Source organism: Trichechus manatus, unplaced genomic scaffold, assembly GCF_000243295.1.
Source record: "Trichechus manatus latirostris isolate Lorelei unplaced genomic scaffold, TriManLat1.0 scaffold00030, whole genome shotgun sequence".
NCBI classification, from domain to species: Eukaryota; Metazoa; Chordata; class Mammalia; order Sirenia; family Trichechidae; genus Trichechus; species Trichechus manatus.
Window position 1 is genome coordinate 10,544,355 of NW_004443966.1, and position 15,674 is coordinate 10,560,028.

Genomic DNA, 15,674 nt, shown 5'->3' on the forward strand with positions numbered 1-15,674 from the left:
TATTCAGCATTGTGCTGGAGGTCCTAGCCAGAGCAATTAGGCTAGAAAAAGAAATAAAGGGCATCCAAATTGGTAAGGAAGAAGTAAAAGTATCTTTATTTGCAGATGATATGATCTTATACATAGAAAACCCCAAAGAATCCACAATGGAACTAATAGAAGATTTCAGCAAAGTATCAAGGTATGAGATAAACATACAAAAATCAGTTGGATTCCTTTACACCAACAAAGAGAACTTCAAATAGGAAATCACTAAATCAATACCATTTACAAAAGCCCCCAAGAAGATAAAATACTTCGCAATAAATCTAATCAGAGATGTAAAAGACCTATACAAAGAAAACTACAAGACACTACTTCAAGAAACCAGAAGAGACCTACGTAAGTTGAAAGACATACCTTGCTCACAGATAGGAAGACTCAACATTGTGAAAATGTCTATTCTACCCAAAGTGATCTACAGATACGATGCAATCCCGATCTAAATTCCAATGGCATTTTTTAACGAGATGGAGAAATAAATCACCAACTTCGTATGGAAAGGCAAGAGGCCCTGGATAAGAAAAGCATTACTGAAGAAGAAGGACAAAGTGGGAGGCCTCACACTACCAGATTTTAGAACGTATTATACTGCCGCTGTGGTAGTCAAAACAGCCTAGTACTGGTACAACAACAGACACATAGACCAATGGAACAGAATTGAGAATCCAGACGTAAATTCATCCACCTATAAGCAGCTGACATTTGACAAATGCCCAAAGTCTGTTAACCGGGGAAAAGACAGTCTCTAACAAATGGTGCTGGTATAACTGGATATCCATCTGCAAAAAAATGAAACAAGACCCATATCTCACACCATGCACAAAAACTAATGCAAAATGAATCAAAGACCTAAATATAAAATCTAAAACGATAAAGATCACAGAAGAAAAAAATAGGGACAACACTAGGATCCTTAATATATGGCATAAACAGAATACAAACCATACGTAACAATACAGAAACACCAGAAAAGAAACTAGATAACTGGGAGCGCCTAAAAATCAAACACTTACGCTCATCAAAAGACTTTACCAAAAGAATAAAAAGACAACCTACAGACTGGGAAAAAATTTTTGGCTACGACAAATCCGATCAGCGTCTGAATCTCTAAAAAATCTACAAGATACTGCAAAATCTCAACAACAAAAAGACAAATAACCCAATTAAAAAATTGGCAAAGGATATGAACAGGCACTTCACCAAAGAAGACATTCAGGCGGATAACAGATACATGAGGAAATGCTCACGATCATTAGCCATTAGAGAAACGCAAATCAAAACTACAATGAGATACCATCTCACCCCAGCAAGACTAGCATTAATCCAAAAAACACAAAATAATAAGTGTTGGAGAGGTTGTAGAGAGACTGGAACACTTATACACTGTTAGTGGGAATATAAAATGGTACAATCACTTTGGAAATCAATTTGGCGCTTCCTTGAAAAGCTAGAAATAGAAGTACCATATGATCCAGCAATCCCGCTCCTTGGAATATATCCTAGAGAAATAAGTGCCATCACACGAATAGATATATGCATACCCATGTTCATTGCAGCATTGGTGACGACAGCAAAAAGATGGAAACAACCTAGGTGCCCATCAACGGGCGAACGGATAAACAAATTACGGTATATTCACACAATGGAATACTACCCAACAATAAAGAACAACGATGAATCCGTGAAACATCTCATAACATGAAGGAATCTGGAAGGCATTATGCTGAGTGAATTTAGTCAGTAGCAAAAGGACAAACACTGTATGAGACCACTATTACAAGAACTCAAGAAAAGGTTTAAACACAGAAGAAAACATTCTTTGATGGTCATGAGGGTGGGGAGGAAGGGAGAGGGGCATTCACTAACTAGATAGTAGACAAGAAGTATCTTAGTGAAGGGAAGGACAACACACACTATAGAGGAACAACTGGACTAAACCAAAAGCTAAGAAGTTTCCTGCCTACAAGCAAACACTTCAAGGGACCGAGCAGCAGGGGCGGGAGTCTGGGGACCATGCTTTCAGGGGACATCTAGGTCAACTGGCATAACAAAGTTTATTAAGAAAATGTTCTGCATCCCACTTCGATGACTGGTGTCTGGGGTCTTAAAAGCTAGCGAGAGGCCATCTAAGATGCATCAATTGGTCCCAACCTACCTGGAGCAAAGAAGAATGAAGAATACCAAAGTCACAAGGAAAGTATTAGCCCAAGAGACAGAAAGGGACACAAAAACCAGAGACTCCATCAGCCTGAGCCAGAACAACAGGGTGGTGCCCGGCTACCACCAACGGCCGCCCTGACAGGGAACACAACAGACAGTTCCAGATGGAGCAGGAGAAAGGTGGGGTGCAGAACCCAAATTCTAGTAAAAACACCCGACCGAGACTGGAGGGACCCCAGAAGACATGGCCCCCAGACTCTCTGTTAGCCCAGAACTGAAACCATGCCCGAAGCCAACTCTTCAGACATAGATTAGACTCGACTGTAAGACATAAAATGATACTTGTGAAGAGAGTGCTTCTTAGCTCAAGTAGATACATGACACTAAACGGGCAGCTCCTGTCTGGAGGCGAGATGAGAAGGCAAAAAGGGACAGGAGTTGGTTGAATGGACACGGGAAATCCAGCGTAGGAAGGAGGAGTGTGCTGTTACATTATAGGGAGAGCAACCAGGGTGACATAACAATGTGTGTATAAATTTTTGCAGAAACTAACTTGAACTGTAAACTTTCACCTAAAGCACAATTTAAAAAAAAAGAAAAAGAAAAGCAAAGAAAAACTCTACACTTAAAAAAAAAAAAAAAAGGCAATTTGAAAGTTAGAAGCCAGCTTTTGCACTAATTAGTACATTGTGGAATTCTCAATTCTCTGCCAGTATGAGGCATCTTCTGGTTGCTACCCGGATGTGTAGTAACTAAAGTGCAGTATTTGTCAAAAATACCCCCAATGGGTAAGGACTACCACTTTTGTACTAATTTATTTTGATTTCATTGGTGTTATTCCTGACCAGAAAATCTAGGATAAGCCATAAGCAGATTATATTGGAACAAGACAGCAGAGGGCAAGGGGAGAAAGCAAAAGCAGCATTTGAAGAAGCACACTGAGAATTATAAAATAATTATAAGGAGAATATTGTCATATACATTTAAAAAGGTAACGTAGCTATTTTAATTAAAAGAGAAGCTTACATCCATAATGGTCACAGGGATGTCCCGAATTTTATGAGGTTCCACATAAGAATTTTGACAATTCAGGGTAAGTCTTGAAGCCAGTTCACTCTGACCTAAACTTTCCAACTGCAGGAAGAAACACAGGTAAAGTTTTTGAGTTAATTTTGTTTTTCATATTCACATAAAGCCCACAGCCAACATTCGTGCTTGTAAAGATGGCAATAGGTGTGGTGGGGTCACAAAGGCTAACAATGTGGAAACCTAGTGTATCTGACGGCCGTGAACTAGGGGCAGCATTTTTCCATTCCGGGCACATTGGTTAAGTTTCCACAAATGGAATCTGAACTTCAAAGCCCTCAACCTGAAATGCCTGCTTCAACCAGGTGCCTGTGGGCAGCAAACCAACTCCTGCAGCTCAAAGGTGACAGATAAACACATACACAACCTTAGAGCTGAAGAGACCTCAGAAATCATCTAGCCGAGTTGTTCCTAAACGCAGGTCTACAGATCTGGAACACAGAACCGCCCTGGGGTTAGGGGTGGTACGTGGGGTAAAAATACAGATTTTGAGACCCCCTGCTCAGGAATTCCACTTCAGAGGGTATAAAGTTGAGGCCTTAGGAGCTGTATTTTTAAAAACTCCCCTAAGCAATTCTGATGAACAGCTGGTTTGGGAAGCACTAATGTAGCCAAGTCCTGATCAGCTGGGATGTATTCAAGTTAATATGGAAGACTACTTAACGAACACCTCGAATGCATACTTGGTGAAATAACTACAGCCTCAGGCACCAAGCAGACACGAATACTGTCAGCACAAGGTGTCCCTAGCCCAGAGCCACGTGATCCTTACCCTGTCCACCATGAAATCAATAGCGTTAGCCATCATAGGGTCCACCGGGCCAGAAGAAAAGTTTCCAAGGAGTATTTTTTTTAGCATAAATGCCGGCATCAGCCAAAAGCTGTAAAACAAAGACCTGCTAATTTAAACTTCTGAGACTAGCACACATAAATAGCAAACATCCATTCAATAATGAAGTCTTGTCTTAGCTAGGTCCTTAGGATCTAGAGATAAAAGGACCCAGTCCCTTCCCTCAAAGAGCTCAGCATCTAATTTTTTTATTCAATTGTCTGAAACGTCTATAACCCTACTCTGTAGGTGGTGGGGAGCAAGGCCTCAAACCATCTCAAAACTGCTCTTGCAAGCGTGGCAGGAATGCACAAGGCTGCTCCAGACTCAGGCTCGCTGGAGGCTTGCAATCAGCGTCTCGTTTTTACACCCAGTTTCCAAGCTCCTAAAGAATTAGGATGTAATATGATTAAACTTTTATTTTAGGATGTGGAATAATTATAAGCAACATTTCAAAATACGCTTATCAAGGCCGACATTCTGATGATTCCAAGACTCTTCTTTTTAAAGTGGCCTATTCCCAGTGGTTAAACTAAGAGGAATACTGCTTCCTTCAGGCTGATACCACTGTTTTTTCTTTTTAAGTTTTAAAATATACATTTATTAGATGTTAGTGTAAGTATCTTTTTAGTCACCTTTTTTTCTTTTATATAATTTTTGTTGTTGAGAATATACAAGCAGAATGTTCACCAAATCGACAGTTTCTATATGTACAATTCAGTGGCACAGACTACATTCTTTGAGTTGGGCAACGATTCTCCCCCTCCTTTTCAGGGTTGTTGCTCCCCTGTTAACATAGACTTACTACCCTCTAAGCTTCCTATCTACCCTTTTGAGTTGCTGCTGTCAGTTTGATCCCATATAGATAGATCTTAAATGATATCACCTTTTGATTAACTGATGTTCAAAAGAGACTTCAAAATAGTAAAATGAGAGAGTTACTGCATCTCCCAAAGTTTGCTACTATTAGATTCAACTGGACTAATACAAGGCAATTTGATCTTTATGGATTTCTATGTGTGATCTTTAGTTGCTATTTATTCTATTAATTTCAAATGTTGAGAGCCATTATGTAGGATAAGCAAAATTTCTCTAACCCTGTGCTGAAAATTACTTATAAAAGGTATAGACTGACAATACAAAAAAAAAAAAAAAAAATTCCCGTTGCCATTGAGTTGATTCCTACTCACAACGACCCTCCAGGACAGAGCAGAACTGCCCCATAAGGTTCCAAGGCTGTAATCTTTACAGAAGCAGATTGCCACATCTTTCTCCCTTGGAGAGCTGGTGGGTTTGAATGGCCAAAGTTTTGGTCAACAGCCAAACACTTAACCACTACGCCACCAGGGCTCCTTAGACTGATAATAGCTTGGCGTAATTAGTAAACAATCTCTGCCTTGAGCACTGTGCCTTTTAAAGAATTACCTCTATGGGATCAAACTGACAACTGCAACTCGAAACAGTAGATAAGAAACTTAGGGGGCAGTGAGTTTATGTTCACGGGGGAGGAATAATTTGGAAAAGGAAAGTGAGCATGGGTGTATAATGTGAAGAATGTAATCAATGTCACTGAATTGTACACGCAGAAATTGTTGAACTGGTGTTATGGTCTGGTGTGTATATTCTCAACAACAAAAATAAAATAAATTATTTAAAAAAAAAAAAAAAAAAGGTTGCAGAGTGCCCTCTGATGCATGTTCTTAGTGGAACAGCCTGGCTGGAAGTTGGGCTCCTCGGCGAGGACCGGTCCGCAATCTTCCAGCTAACTTTCCAAGTTCTCACCCGCTCCCACCGCCTTCTCACTTACTAAAGGCCATGATGCCTAAGTTGGCTCTGGAAGGGGAGGACCAGGGCTTGCTCGAAGCTCTCTCCTCAGTGTGTGGCACACAGTAGGCACTCGGACATTGAATAGAAAGTAGCTGATATGCAAGAGCACAAAGTGGGGGCAGTCTTTAGTATTCTGACAACCAAAATGGCAACAATCAAAATCACCAAAAAGAATCAACGAGCTCTAAGTGCTCATCGGGACATGAACTGTTTGTAGCTGAGGAGGACAAGAAATGGCTGTGAGAACGCGAGTAAACTTCTGAGATAACGTCGGAAAAGTTCTGAAGGTATCAGAGCACAAACTAAAGTCCACTGTGAAAACCATGAAAGCAATGTTTACCTGTAACTTTATTTGAAAATCAAACTGATCACCAAGATTGTCACTGGGCTTTTTTTTAGGGCAGAGTCTAGCCTTGCCAGCAATGAACGAAATGTATATTAAACCAGCTTTAAGGTACCATTAGATAACCTATCAAACTAACTGAAATGATCCCATCTATGGGATGGCTCCAAGGAAACAGGCCCCCACTGGATGCACCACAAAGCATTTCCACCCTTCTGAAGAGCAGGCTAACATACGCATTGCCGAGGGGCAGAACACCTGCTGCCTGAATGCTCCGGTCTTTCCATTTTGGGAACATATCCCAAGGAAATAACTCAGAAAGAGAAGAAAAAAAGTGATTTGTACAAAGATGCTTATAGTAGAACGTGGTGAAAAAACTGGGAAAAGCCAAATGCCTAATGTTAACTATCAGTCAATGACACAAAGCGAACAGAACGCAGTATTAGATATGCACTGAAGAGAAACTGTAAAAGCATATGAACGTCTTTACCAAGGCAGACATTCTGATATTATGCAAGAATAAAAATAATTTAGAGGAATAGAAATAGATTAATTTAGAGCTCATCCAATATTTTTTTTTTTGAAAAGTTAATTGTTCCCAATCGTAAAAGCCAGGGCCGTTTCAGAAGACAGAAACAGATACAACCCCTTCCTCCCTTGTTGCTGCTGGCTGCTATCATGTCAGCCCCCAGCTCATGACAAGCCCAGGCACAGCAGAATGAAGTGCTGCCCAATCCCATGCCATCGCCATGATCGGTTACGGGTAAGACCACTGGGATCCATAGGGTTTTCAGCGGCTGATTTTTGGAAGTAGATCACCAGGCCTTTCCTCCTAGCCCCTCTTAGTCTGGAAGCTCTGCTGAAACCTATTCAGCATCAAAGCAACATACAAGCCTCCAGTGACAAATGGTGGTGGCTGCACGTGAGGTGCCTTGGCTGGGAATCGAACCTGGGTCTCCTGCATGGAAGGCAAAAATCCTACTACTGAGCCACCACTGCCCCCCTCCTTTCCTTCCTCCGAACCAAGAAACTCCAAAATCCAACATTTCCCAAATTCTACTGAACAAAAATAATAAAAATTTTGGCCTAATGTTTACTTTCTTACCTGTTTGCAGTCCATGTTTGGTTAAAGATAGAGGTGTCACTGAAGGAATTACAGAGGATGAGGGAGTGGACTCGGGGAGACTTGTGAGTGTATTCAGCAAACTTCTGGGCCAAAAAGCCTCCCAAAGAAGCCCCAAAAAGATGAACCTAATTATAAACAAACACAAGGTAGATCCTAAGACACTGATCAATCCTGAACATGGATACTGAAAACAAATTCTTTTGTCACCAACCACAAAATACATTATCACTAGCCAAAAGACTGAAACATCTACAGCAGTTAGAAATTAGGAAATACTGTATTTAAATGCAATTTATACACCCTGTCAAGAAAATACTACAACTGTACATCCAAATTATACACGTGAAAAAAACATTATTCACAGATTGCATTATAGAAAATGACACCACTTAGTAGTTTACTTAGGAAAACTTGTTAGATGCCGTCAAGTCAGTTCCCACTCATGGCGACCCCATGTACAACAGAATGAAACAGTGGCCGGTCCTGGGCCACCCTCACAATCACTGCTATGTTTGAACCCGTTGTTGCAGCCACTGTCAATCCATCTCATTGACGGTCTTCCTCTTTTTCGCTGACCCTCTACTTTACCAAGTGTGATGTCCTTCTCCAGGGACTGGTCCCTCCTGATGACATGTCCAAAGTAAGCAAGATTAAGTCTCACTATCCTTGCTTCTAAGGAGCATTCTGGCTGTACTTCTTCCAAGACAGATTTGTTGGTTCTTCTGGCAGTCCATGACATATACAATATTCTTCCCAGCACCATAATTCAAAGGCATCAATTCTTCTTTGGTCTTCCTCATTCACTGTCCAGCTTTTGTATGCATATGAGGTGACTGAAAATACCATGGCTTGGGTCAGGCACACCTTAGTCCTCAAAGTAACATCTTTGCTTCTGAACACTTTAACGAGGTCTTTTGCAGCAGATTTGCCCAATGCAATACGTTATTTGATTTCTTGACTGCTGCTTTGATGGGTGTTTATTATAAAATGAAATCCTTGACAACTTCACTCTTTTCTCCATTTATCATGATGTTGCTTATTGGTCCAGTTCTGAGGATTTTTGTTTTCTTTATGTTGAGGTGTAATCCATACTGAAGGCTGTAGTCTTTGATCTTCATCAATAAGTGCTTCAAGTCCTCTTCGCTTTCAGCAAGTAAAGTTGTATCATCTGCATATTACAGGTTGTTAATGGGTCTTCCTCCAATCCTGATGCCACATTCCTCTTCATATAGTCCAGCTTCTCAGATTATATGCTCAGCATACAGACAGAATAAGTATGGTGAAAGGATACAACCCTGGTGCACATTTTTCCAATTTTAAACCATGCAGTATCCCCTTGTTCTGTTCGAACAACTGCTTTGGTCTATGTACAGGTTCTGCGTGAGCACAATTAAGTGTTCTGGAATTCCCATTCTTCACAATGTTATCCATAATTTGTTATGATCCACACAGTGGAATGCCTTTGTGTAGTCAATAAAACACAGGTAAACATTTCCCTGGTATCCTCTGCTTTCAGCCAAGATCCATCTGACATCAGCAATATCCCTTGTTCCACATCTTCTTCTGAAAACTATCATCCAGTAATTCCACTCCTAGGTATATACTCAAGAGAAATGAAAACATACATCCACAAAAAAATCTGTACACCAACGTTCACAGCAGCATTATTCATAATAGCCAAAAAGTGGAAACAACTCAAAGGTCCATAACTGATGAATAAATAAACAAAATGTGATATTTCCAAACAATGGATTATTACTCAGCCATAAAAAAGAATGAAGTACTGATATAGGGTACCATATGGATGAATCTTGAAGACATTACACTAAGCAGAACAAGCCAGTCACAAAAGACCACACAGAATTTCATATAAATGGAATGATAAATGGAATGTATATGAGATGTCCAGAATAGGCAAAGCTATAGAAACAGAAAGTAGATTAGTGGTTGCCTAGGGCTGGGAAGTGTTGGGGGGAAATGGTGAGCAACTGCTAATGGGTACAGGGTTTCTTTTTGGGATGATGAAAATGTCCTAAAGTTGACTGTGGTGATAGTTTCACAACTCTGTGAATATACGAAAAACCACTGAATTGTACACTTTATACTATATGTGGACTATATTTCAATAAAGCTGTTAAGAAAAAAGAAAGCACCAGGCTTTACAAGGTAAATGCTGCATGAGTATCACCATAAATAATTAGTTTTCAGGTACTCACTTTATCCAATTGTAGATGGTCTAAAAGTTTTCTGAATCCATCACAGAATTCAAGATGGTCCCAATAAACTGGGTACTGTAACTGCAATAATAATAATTTGTTATCTCCTTTTAAAACCGTAAACGTAAAATGCAACGCACACAGATCTGAAAACTTTAGGACTCCCATAACAGCATTTCTCATTTGCTCAAGCTCTGCTCCTTATTCAAAATATATGAAAATAAGCTCTCACGTCTTCCTAAACCTCTTAATTCATTTTACCTAACAGATGCATTAAAAAAAAAGAATAGCTAAGTAAACACCCTCTAGTGGTATTACATGAATGACAATCTCAGTTCACGTCAATTTCCTTTCCAAATAGCTGGGACATTCTGAGGTTCAAGGGTGTATACAGCAAAACTCATCCAAGTAAGAAAATACTTTTTTTCCTTAAATCTAATTTCATTCTAAATTATGCTCCAGAGAACCGCGGGGAGGGGGGATCTGTTCTAAGGAGAACTCCCTCTCCCTTGGGTTGCATCTCTTTGGGAGTGTTCGTAAAATTGAGCCACGTCTTTTAACTGGCTTAGTCATTCTATCTGATTTCTTATACTTCTTTGTGATAAAGAAGTATGGTGCTTGACCTTAAGTAGCCTATCAATGTTGGTGATGACGAGGAAAAAGGAATACAAGTCACTAACTCATTTCTAGCAGACTCAGGCTTGTCGCTTAAGAATTTCCCTCTCTTTATACAAAACAGGCTAGTTGTTTTCAGCGTTTAGATCCATTTTGTCTTTGCCAAGTCACTAGAATAGATACCACCATGTAAATTACAAGCGAATTTTGGATTTGATGTCATATGTTACTTTCACTATAAGATTCCATTTTTGGATAAGACTTCCACCATTCTGAGAAAGGATGGAGAACAGACTCTCTTAACCGAAAATGTTAGAATATGAGTCAGATGACAGCATAAAAGGGATGATATTCTTATGAAGGCTTTAATTTAAAAACAGCCGTGCCTTACACAGACGATAAAATTGTATAGAACTTAAGACACACACAAATTAATACAAATAAAGCTGAACCAATGGATTGTATTCACGTCAATATCCTGGGCTATGATACTGTACAGTAAAACACGTGAGAGCCGTGATCTGTGTAAGGTGGAAACCTCTCATAGAAGGAAAACTCAGATATTTTCCACTAACAGAGAAAAAAGTGGTAAGACTGCACCCTGTCAAAGGCAGAAACTTGCAAGACCGTGAAAAACAAGGCCGTCCCGTCGAGTTTCGGTTCTCCCAGGTTTCACTGTACAGGCAGTCCCTGGGTTACGAAAGCTCATGCTTGCCCTTTAATGTTATGTAAATTTGCCCTCACTTTGAAAGACTGAACCAACCCCTACTAGCAACAAATTCTTCACCATAATCACCTTCACTTGCTGCACGTGCAGCTTTTAAATCACTGAAAAGGCTTCAAGCCTTTTCTTGCGCTAACCTGCTCCCACTGCTGTCAAATTGATTCCAACTCAGAGTGACCCCATAGGGCAGTACACTGCCACATCTTTCTCCTATAGAGCAGCTGGTGGTTCCGAACCACAGACCTCTTGGTTAGCAGTCGAATGCTTTAACCACTGCGCCACCAGAGCCCCTTTCTTGCACTAAAGTACATGCAAAGCTAAGTAAGACCCGCATGCACCTGTTCCCGGCTTACCCACAAATTCGACTTAAAGACTCAGGAACGGATTTCATTTGTAAGCTGGGGACGAGTCAATTCCGATTCATAGCAACCCTACAGGACAGAGTAGAACTGGCCCAAGGCTGTAAATCTTTATGGAAGCAGACTACCACATCTTTCTGCTGTGGAGCGCTGGTGGGTTCAAACTGCCAACCTTTCAGTTAGCAGCCAAGTGCTTTAACCACTGTGCCACCAGGGCTCCTTCACTGTATTATAAATAACCAAAAAACCAAACCCACTGCTGTCAAGTTGATTCCGACCCATAGTGATCCTATAGAACTGCCCCGTAGGGTTGCCAAGGAGGGGCTGGTGGATTCGAACTGCCAATCTTTTGGTTAGCAGCCTGAGCTCTTAACCACTGTGCCACCAAGGCTCACTGGCCTTTTCTTGATTCATTAACAAGCTGATGAAATAGGGAATGCCCACAGCAAGAAGATTAATGGCAAAGAAATACCCAGATAGAAGACAAGGCTATTGTGACCTGCTGGTCTGGAGTGATACACACACTGCAGTATTGTCAGTCAGCACAGTGCTCTCAAGCGGGAAAGACAGACACCTGGGAGCTGTTCAGGTTCCCTCTCCTGGCTGATCAACAGTGGCCACCAAACAAGGAACTGAGGGCAGAGGGCTAGAATGGGGGTGGTGACCACCCTGTTCTCCTCGGGTACCTACTCTACTTGAAGAGGGGTGACTGACAACCTAGAAAAAGGGAGGCTGATGTTTCAGAGACTCACACGTCACATGAGGCACAGGTGAAGAAGCTAGAGACATTCAGCTAGAGAAGAAAAGACTCGAGAAGGTAGCAGGTGGTGCTGGTGATAACCGTTTTCTCAAGTGAGTAAGGAGGAAGAGGAACTGGATTTGTTTTGTGTGACTCCAGCTGGTGGTAACTCCAGCAGAATTTTCGATTACCTTCTGAGAGCACAGAGATCTGACCCCCATTTCTCTCCTTTAGACAGCAAATAAAATACATAACAGCAGTACTCCCACCACGAGTACCATTTACACTTTAACATTCATGGTCCCAGAAACAACTGCCAGCTCCAAAGCACTAAAGAAGAGTCCCTCTTCTTTCTGGAAGTTAGGAGACCAACCCTGATTGTTTACACAGCCGAGGCAAGCAAAAAAAAAAAAAAAAAAAGAAAAATCAGTCACAAGCAACAGTGCCTTCCCCGCCCACATCCTTCTCCCAGAGGAGATTCAAGAACGATCAGTGAACAACCTAGGTGCCCGTCAACAGATAAATGGATAAACAAATTATGGTACATACACACCATGGAATACTATACGATGACAAAGAATAATGATGAATCTGTGAAACATAACATGGAAGAATCTGGAAGGTATTATGCTGAGTGAAATAAGTCAGTCACAAAAGGACAAATATTGTATGAGACCACTATTATAAAAACTCAAGAAAAGGTTTACACACAGAAAAAAAAAATCTTTGACAGTTAGAGGGAAGGGAGCGATGGGGAAGGGAAATCACTAACTAGATAGTAGACAAGTGTTAACTTTGGTGAAAGGGAAGACAACACACAATATAGGGAAAGTTAGCACAACTTGACCAAGGCAAAGCCATAGAAGCTTCCTAGACACATCCAAACACCTTGAAGGAACCAGTTACCGGGGCTGAGGGCTGCGGACCATGGTCTTGGGAGACATCTAGGTCAACTGGCATAACGTCGTTCATAAAGAAAATGTTCTACATCCTACTTTTAGCACGTGGGGTCTTAAAAGCTTGTAAGCAGCCATCTAAAATACATCTACTGGTCTCATCATGTTCAGAGCAAAGGAGAATGAAGAAAACCAAAGGTGCAAGGAAAATATCAGTCCAAAGGACTAATGGACCACGTGAACCACAGCCTCCACCAGCCTGAGCCCAGAAGAAATACATGGTGCCCGGCTACCACCGCCGACCACTCTGACAGGGATCACAATAGAGGGTTCCGGACAGAGTGGGAGAAAAACAACAAGATTCAAATCCACACACACACACACACACACACACACATAAAAACCAGACTTACTGGTCTGACAGAGACTGGAGGGACCACCGGAACTATGGCCCCTGGACACCCTGCTAACTCAGAACTGAAGCCACTCTGGAAGCCTACTTTTCAGCCAAAGATTAGATAGGCCCATAAAACAAACAATAACACACATGAGAAACATGCTTCTGAGTTCAATCAAGTATAGGAGACCTAATGCGCAACACCCGCCCAAATGCAAAGCCGAGAAGGCAAGCAGGGACAGGAAACCTGGACAAACGGACACGTGGAGCCTGGGGTGGAAAGGGGGAGAATGCTGCTGCACTGCAGGGATTGCAACCAATGTCACAAAACAATTTGCGTATAAATTCTTGAATGAGAAACTGATTTGCACCTGAACTTTCACCTAAAACTTGAAAGCTAGCTTTAGACCAAACTCAGCTGTAAAATATTAGAAACAAAAAGCTTCTTAACCAAATGCTAAGGATACAGGCTAATTAATGAACCTCATCTCAAATGTGAACGGTTTACATAAAGCAAGCTTTCAGCCACCTGTATGTCAGAAGCTCCTTCTGTTGTCTAACATTTCCGGGAAGCAGTGGTGTAATGAAGCGAGGGGTGGAAATGGAGATGAGAGACTAAGAAGACTGAGTTCAGCTCCTCCTACCACCACTTTCTGGCTAGGTGACCCATGGCGATCACTAACATTACCTGGACCCCAGTTTCTTAATCTATAAACGAGGACAATACTTCCCAGTGTTCTGGGCTGTGAGAAGAGTTACAGGAGATAATGCACAGAAACGCTGGGTGTAGAGCAGGCGTCCAAAAAAGGTTTGTTCCCCTTGTGTGTCTGTGTACGTGGACCACTTTCCTTCAAAAAGTTTCATTTCAAAATGGAACGACCAGAAGGGAAATAGTGAGAAAGTTCACACATTGTGAAGAATGTAACCAATGTCATTGAACAATCTGTGTGGAAATTGTTGAATGGGAATCTAAACTGCCATGTAAACCTTCACCAAAAACACAATAAAATATTATTTAAAAAAAAAAAAACGGTTTCATTTCACATTTCAAAATACGAAAATAATATCTTATACCTCAATAAAGGTCATGCCAATTAGCACAGCCAATCAGAAACAGAAGCACAAAAAACACATAATATGGACCTGAATTTCAATGTCGAATCAATAATACTTACAGCTATAACCCGGTAACCCCATCCAGTCAAAGCCAAAATCTGCCGGAAAAATACATCCGCAGTCCCACTCACGGGGGGCAGAAATATGAGAGGACACCTGATACTTCTGGGGCCTGCATCATAGAGCGACCAGATTTTACTGTCGTCATCATCTACGATAATCTGGGGGGAAAGTTGTAAGGAGACAAAAATGAAACTCTTATGCATCTGGCTTTTATATGGTTATTTTACACTATAATTTCACGGACAATTTTAATACCGCTGTCTTGCTTGTTACAAGGTAACCTGGGTACTGAGGCCTCCAAACCAGACACCAGACTAGCAAGTATGTAAGCTGCTTTGGTCTCGTCTTTCTTTAGTGCTAACATATCATACAGAACTGCTTTATACCTTCCAAAAGCCAAAACCAAACCCACTGCTGTCGAGTCGATTCCAACTCACAGCGACCCTAATAGGACAGAGTAAAACTGCCCCGGAGGGTTTCCATGGAGCGACTGGTGGATTTGAACTGCATGATGGTATAATTTTTGTTTTCTTTGGCTGCCTTTTAGTGATGTTTCAAAAAGTACACTAACTGCTTGAACATTTGCCAATGCCAATCAATACGTATCCTACTTTGATATTTAAAAAATTCAAGGCCCTCCAGGCTCTTTTTTCAGAGACCTTCCAGCTGGCAGTCCTGTGGACTCTGGGGTGTCACTGGCGTCACCAGGAAAAGACAAATGGGGCGAGGCAAAGTCCAGAAGGGCCTAACAATTCCCTTTTGGACTTCCCCAGGCCAGGAATGTGACAACAATATCTCACACTCATGCTTCTGCCTATGCGTTTTGCTACTTCCATTCTTGCTTTTCATGCTTCTTTTTGCTCTGATGGCGGTAAAAAAAATCTCTTAGTGGCTTTTAACACTGTTACTCTTGTAATTACTCTTACAATAATATGATCCAAGAAGTTCAAATCTTTAAAGTTTTCTAGGAAATCATTTCAACATCCCAATTTGGAAGAAAAATAACAAAAACAGCATGCTCTGAGTATCAGCCATAACTACTCGCTCACCACTTCAACTTTCTCGAAGTTCCACACACGGCAATTTTGTAAGAACTCCTTTAGGAGACACTGATAATATCTGTTTGATATTTTAGA

The 15,674-nt window shown here is 41.1% G+C and overlaps 1 protein-coding gene and 1 non-coding gene across 3 annotated transcripts in view; both read right to left on the reverse strand.

Annotated features, from left to right (window-relative positions):
• SPG21 (SPG21 abhydrolase domain containing, maspardin) overlaps positions 1-15,674 on the reverse strand; it is a 28,502-nt gene that overhangs the window by 7,297 nt on the left and 5,531 nt on the right. Inside the window, exons 3-7 of one of the 2 annotated variants that reach the window (XM_023729721.1) lie at positions 14,535-14,696; positions 9,630-9,710; positions 7,393-7,538; positions 4,061-4,184; positions 3,229-3,336 (exon numbers count right to left, since the gene is read on the reverse strand). In XM_023729721.1, coding sequence (XP_023585489.1) covers positions 3,229-3,336; positions 4,061-4,184; positions 7,393-7,538; positions 9,630-9,710; positions 14,535-14,696 — 621 coding nt within the window. The remainder of the gene's footprint in view (positions 1-3,228; positions 3,337-4,060; positions 4,185-7,392; positions 7,539-9,629; positions 9,711-14,534; positions 14,697-15,674) is intronic. The other variant, XM_004374663.3, reaches the window with a different exon arrangement.
• On the reverse strand, positions 4,333-4,467 carry LOC111820244 (small nucleolar RNA SNORA9). The gene has a single exon (XR_002823796.1). It is a non-coding gene; the product is annotated as a small nucleolar RNA SNORA9 (small nucleolar RNA).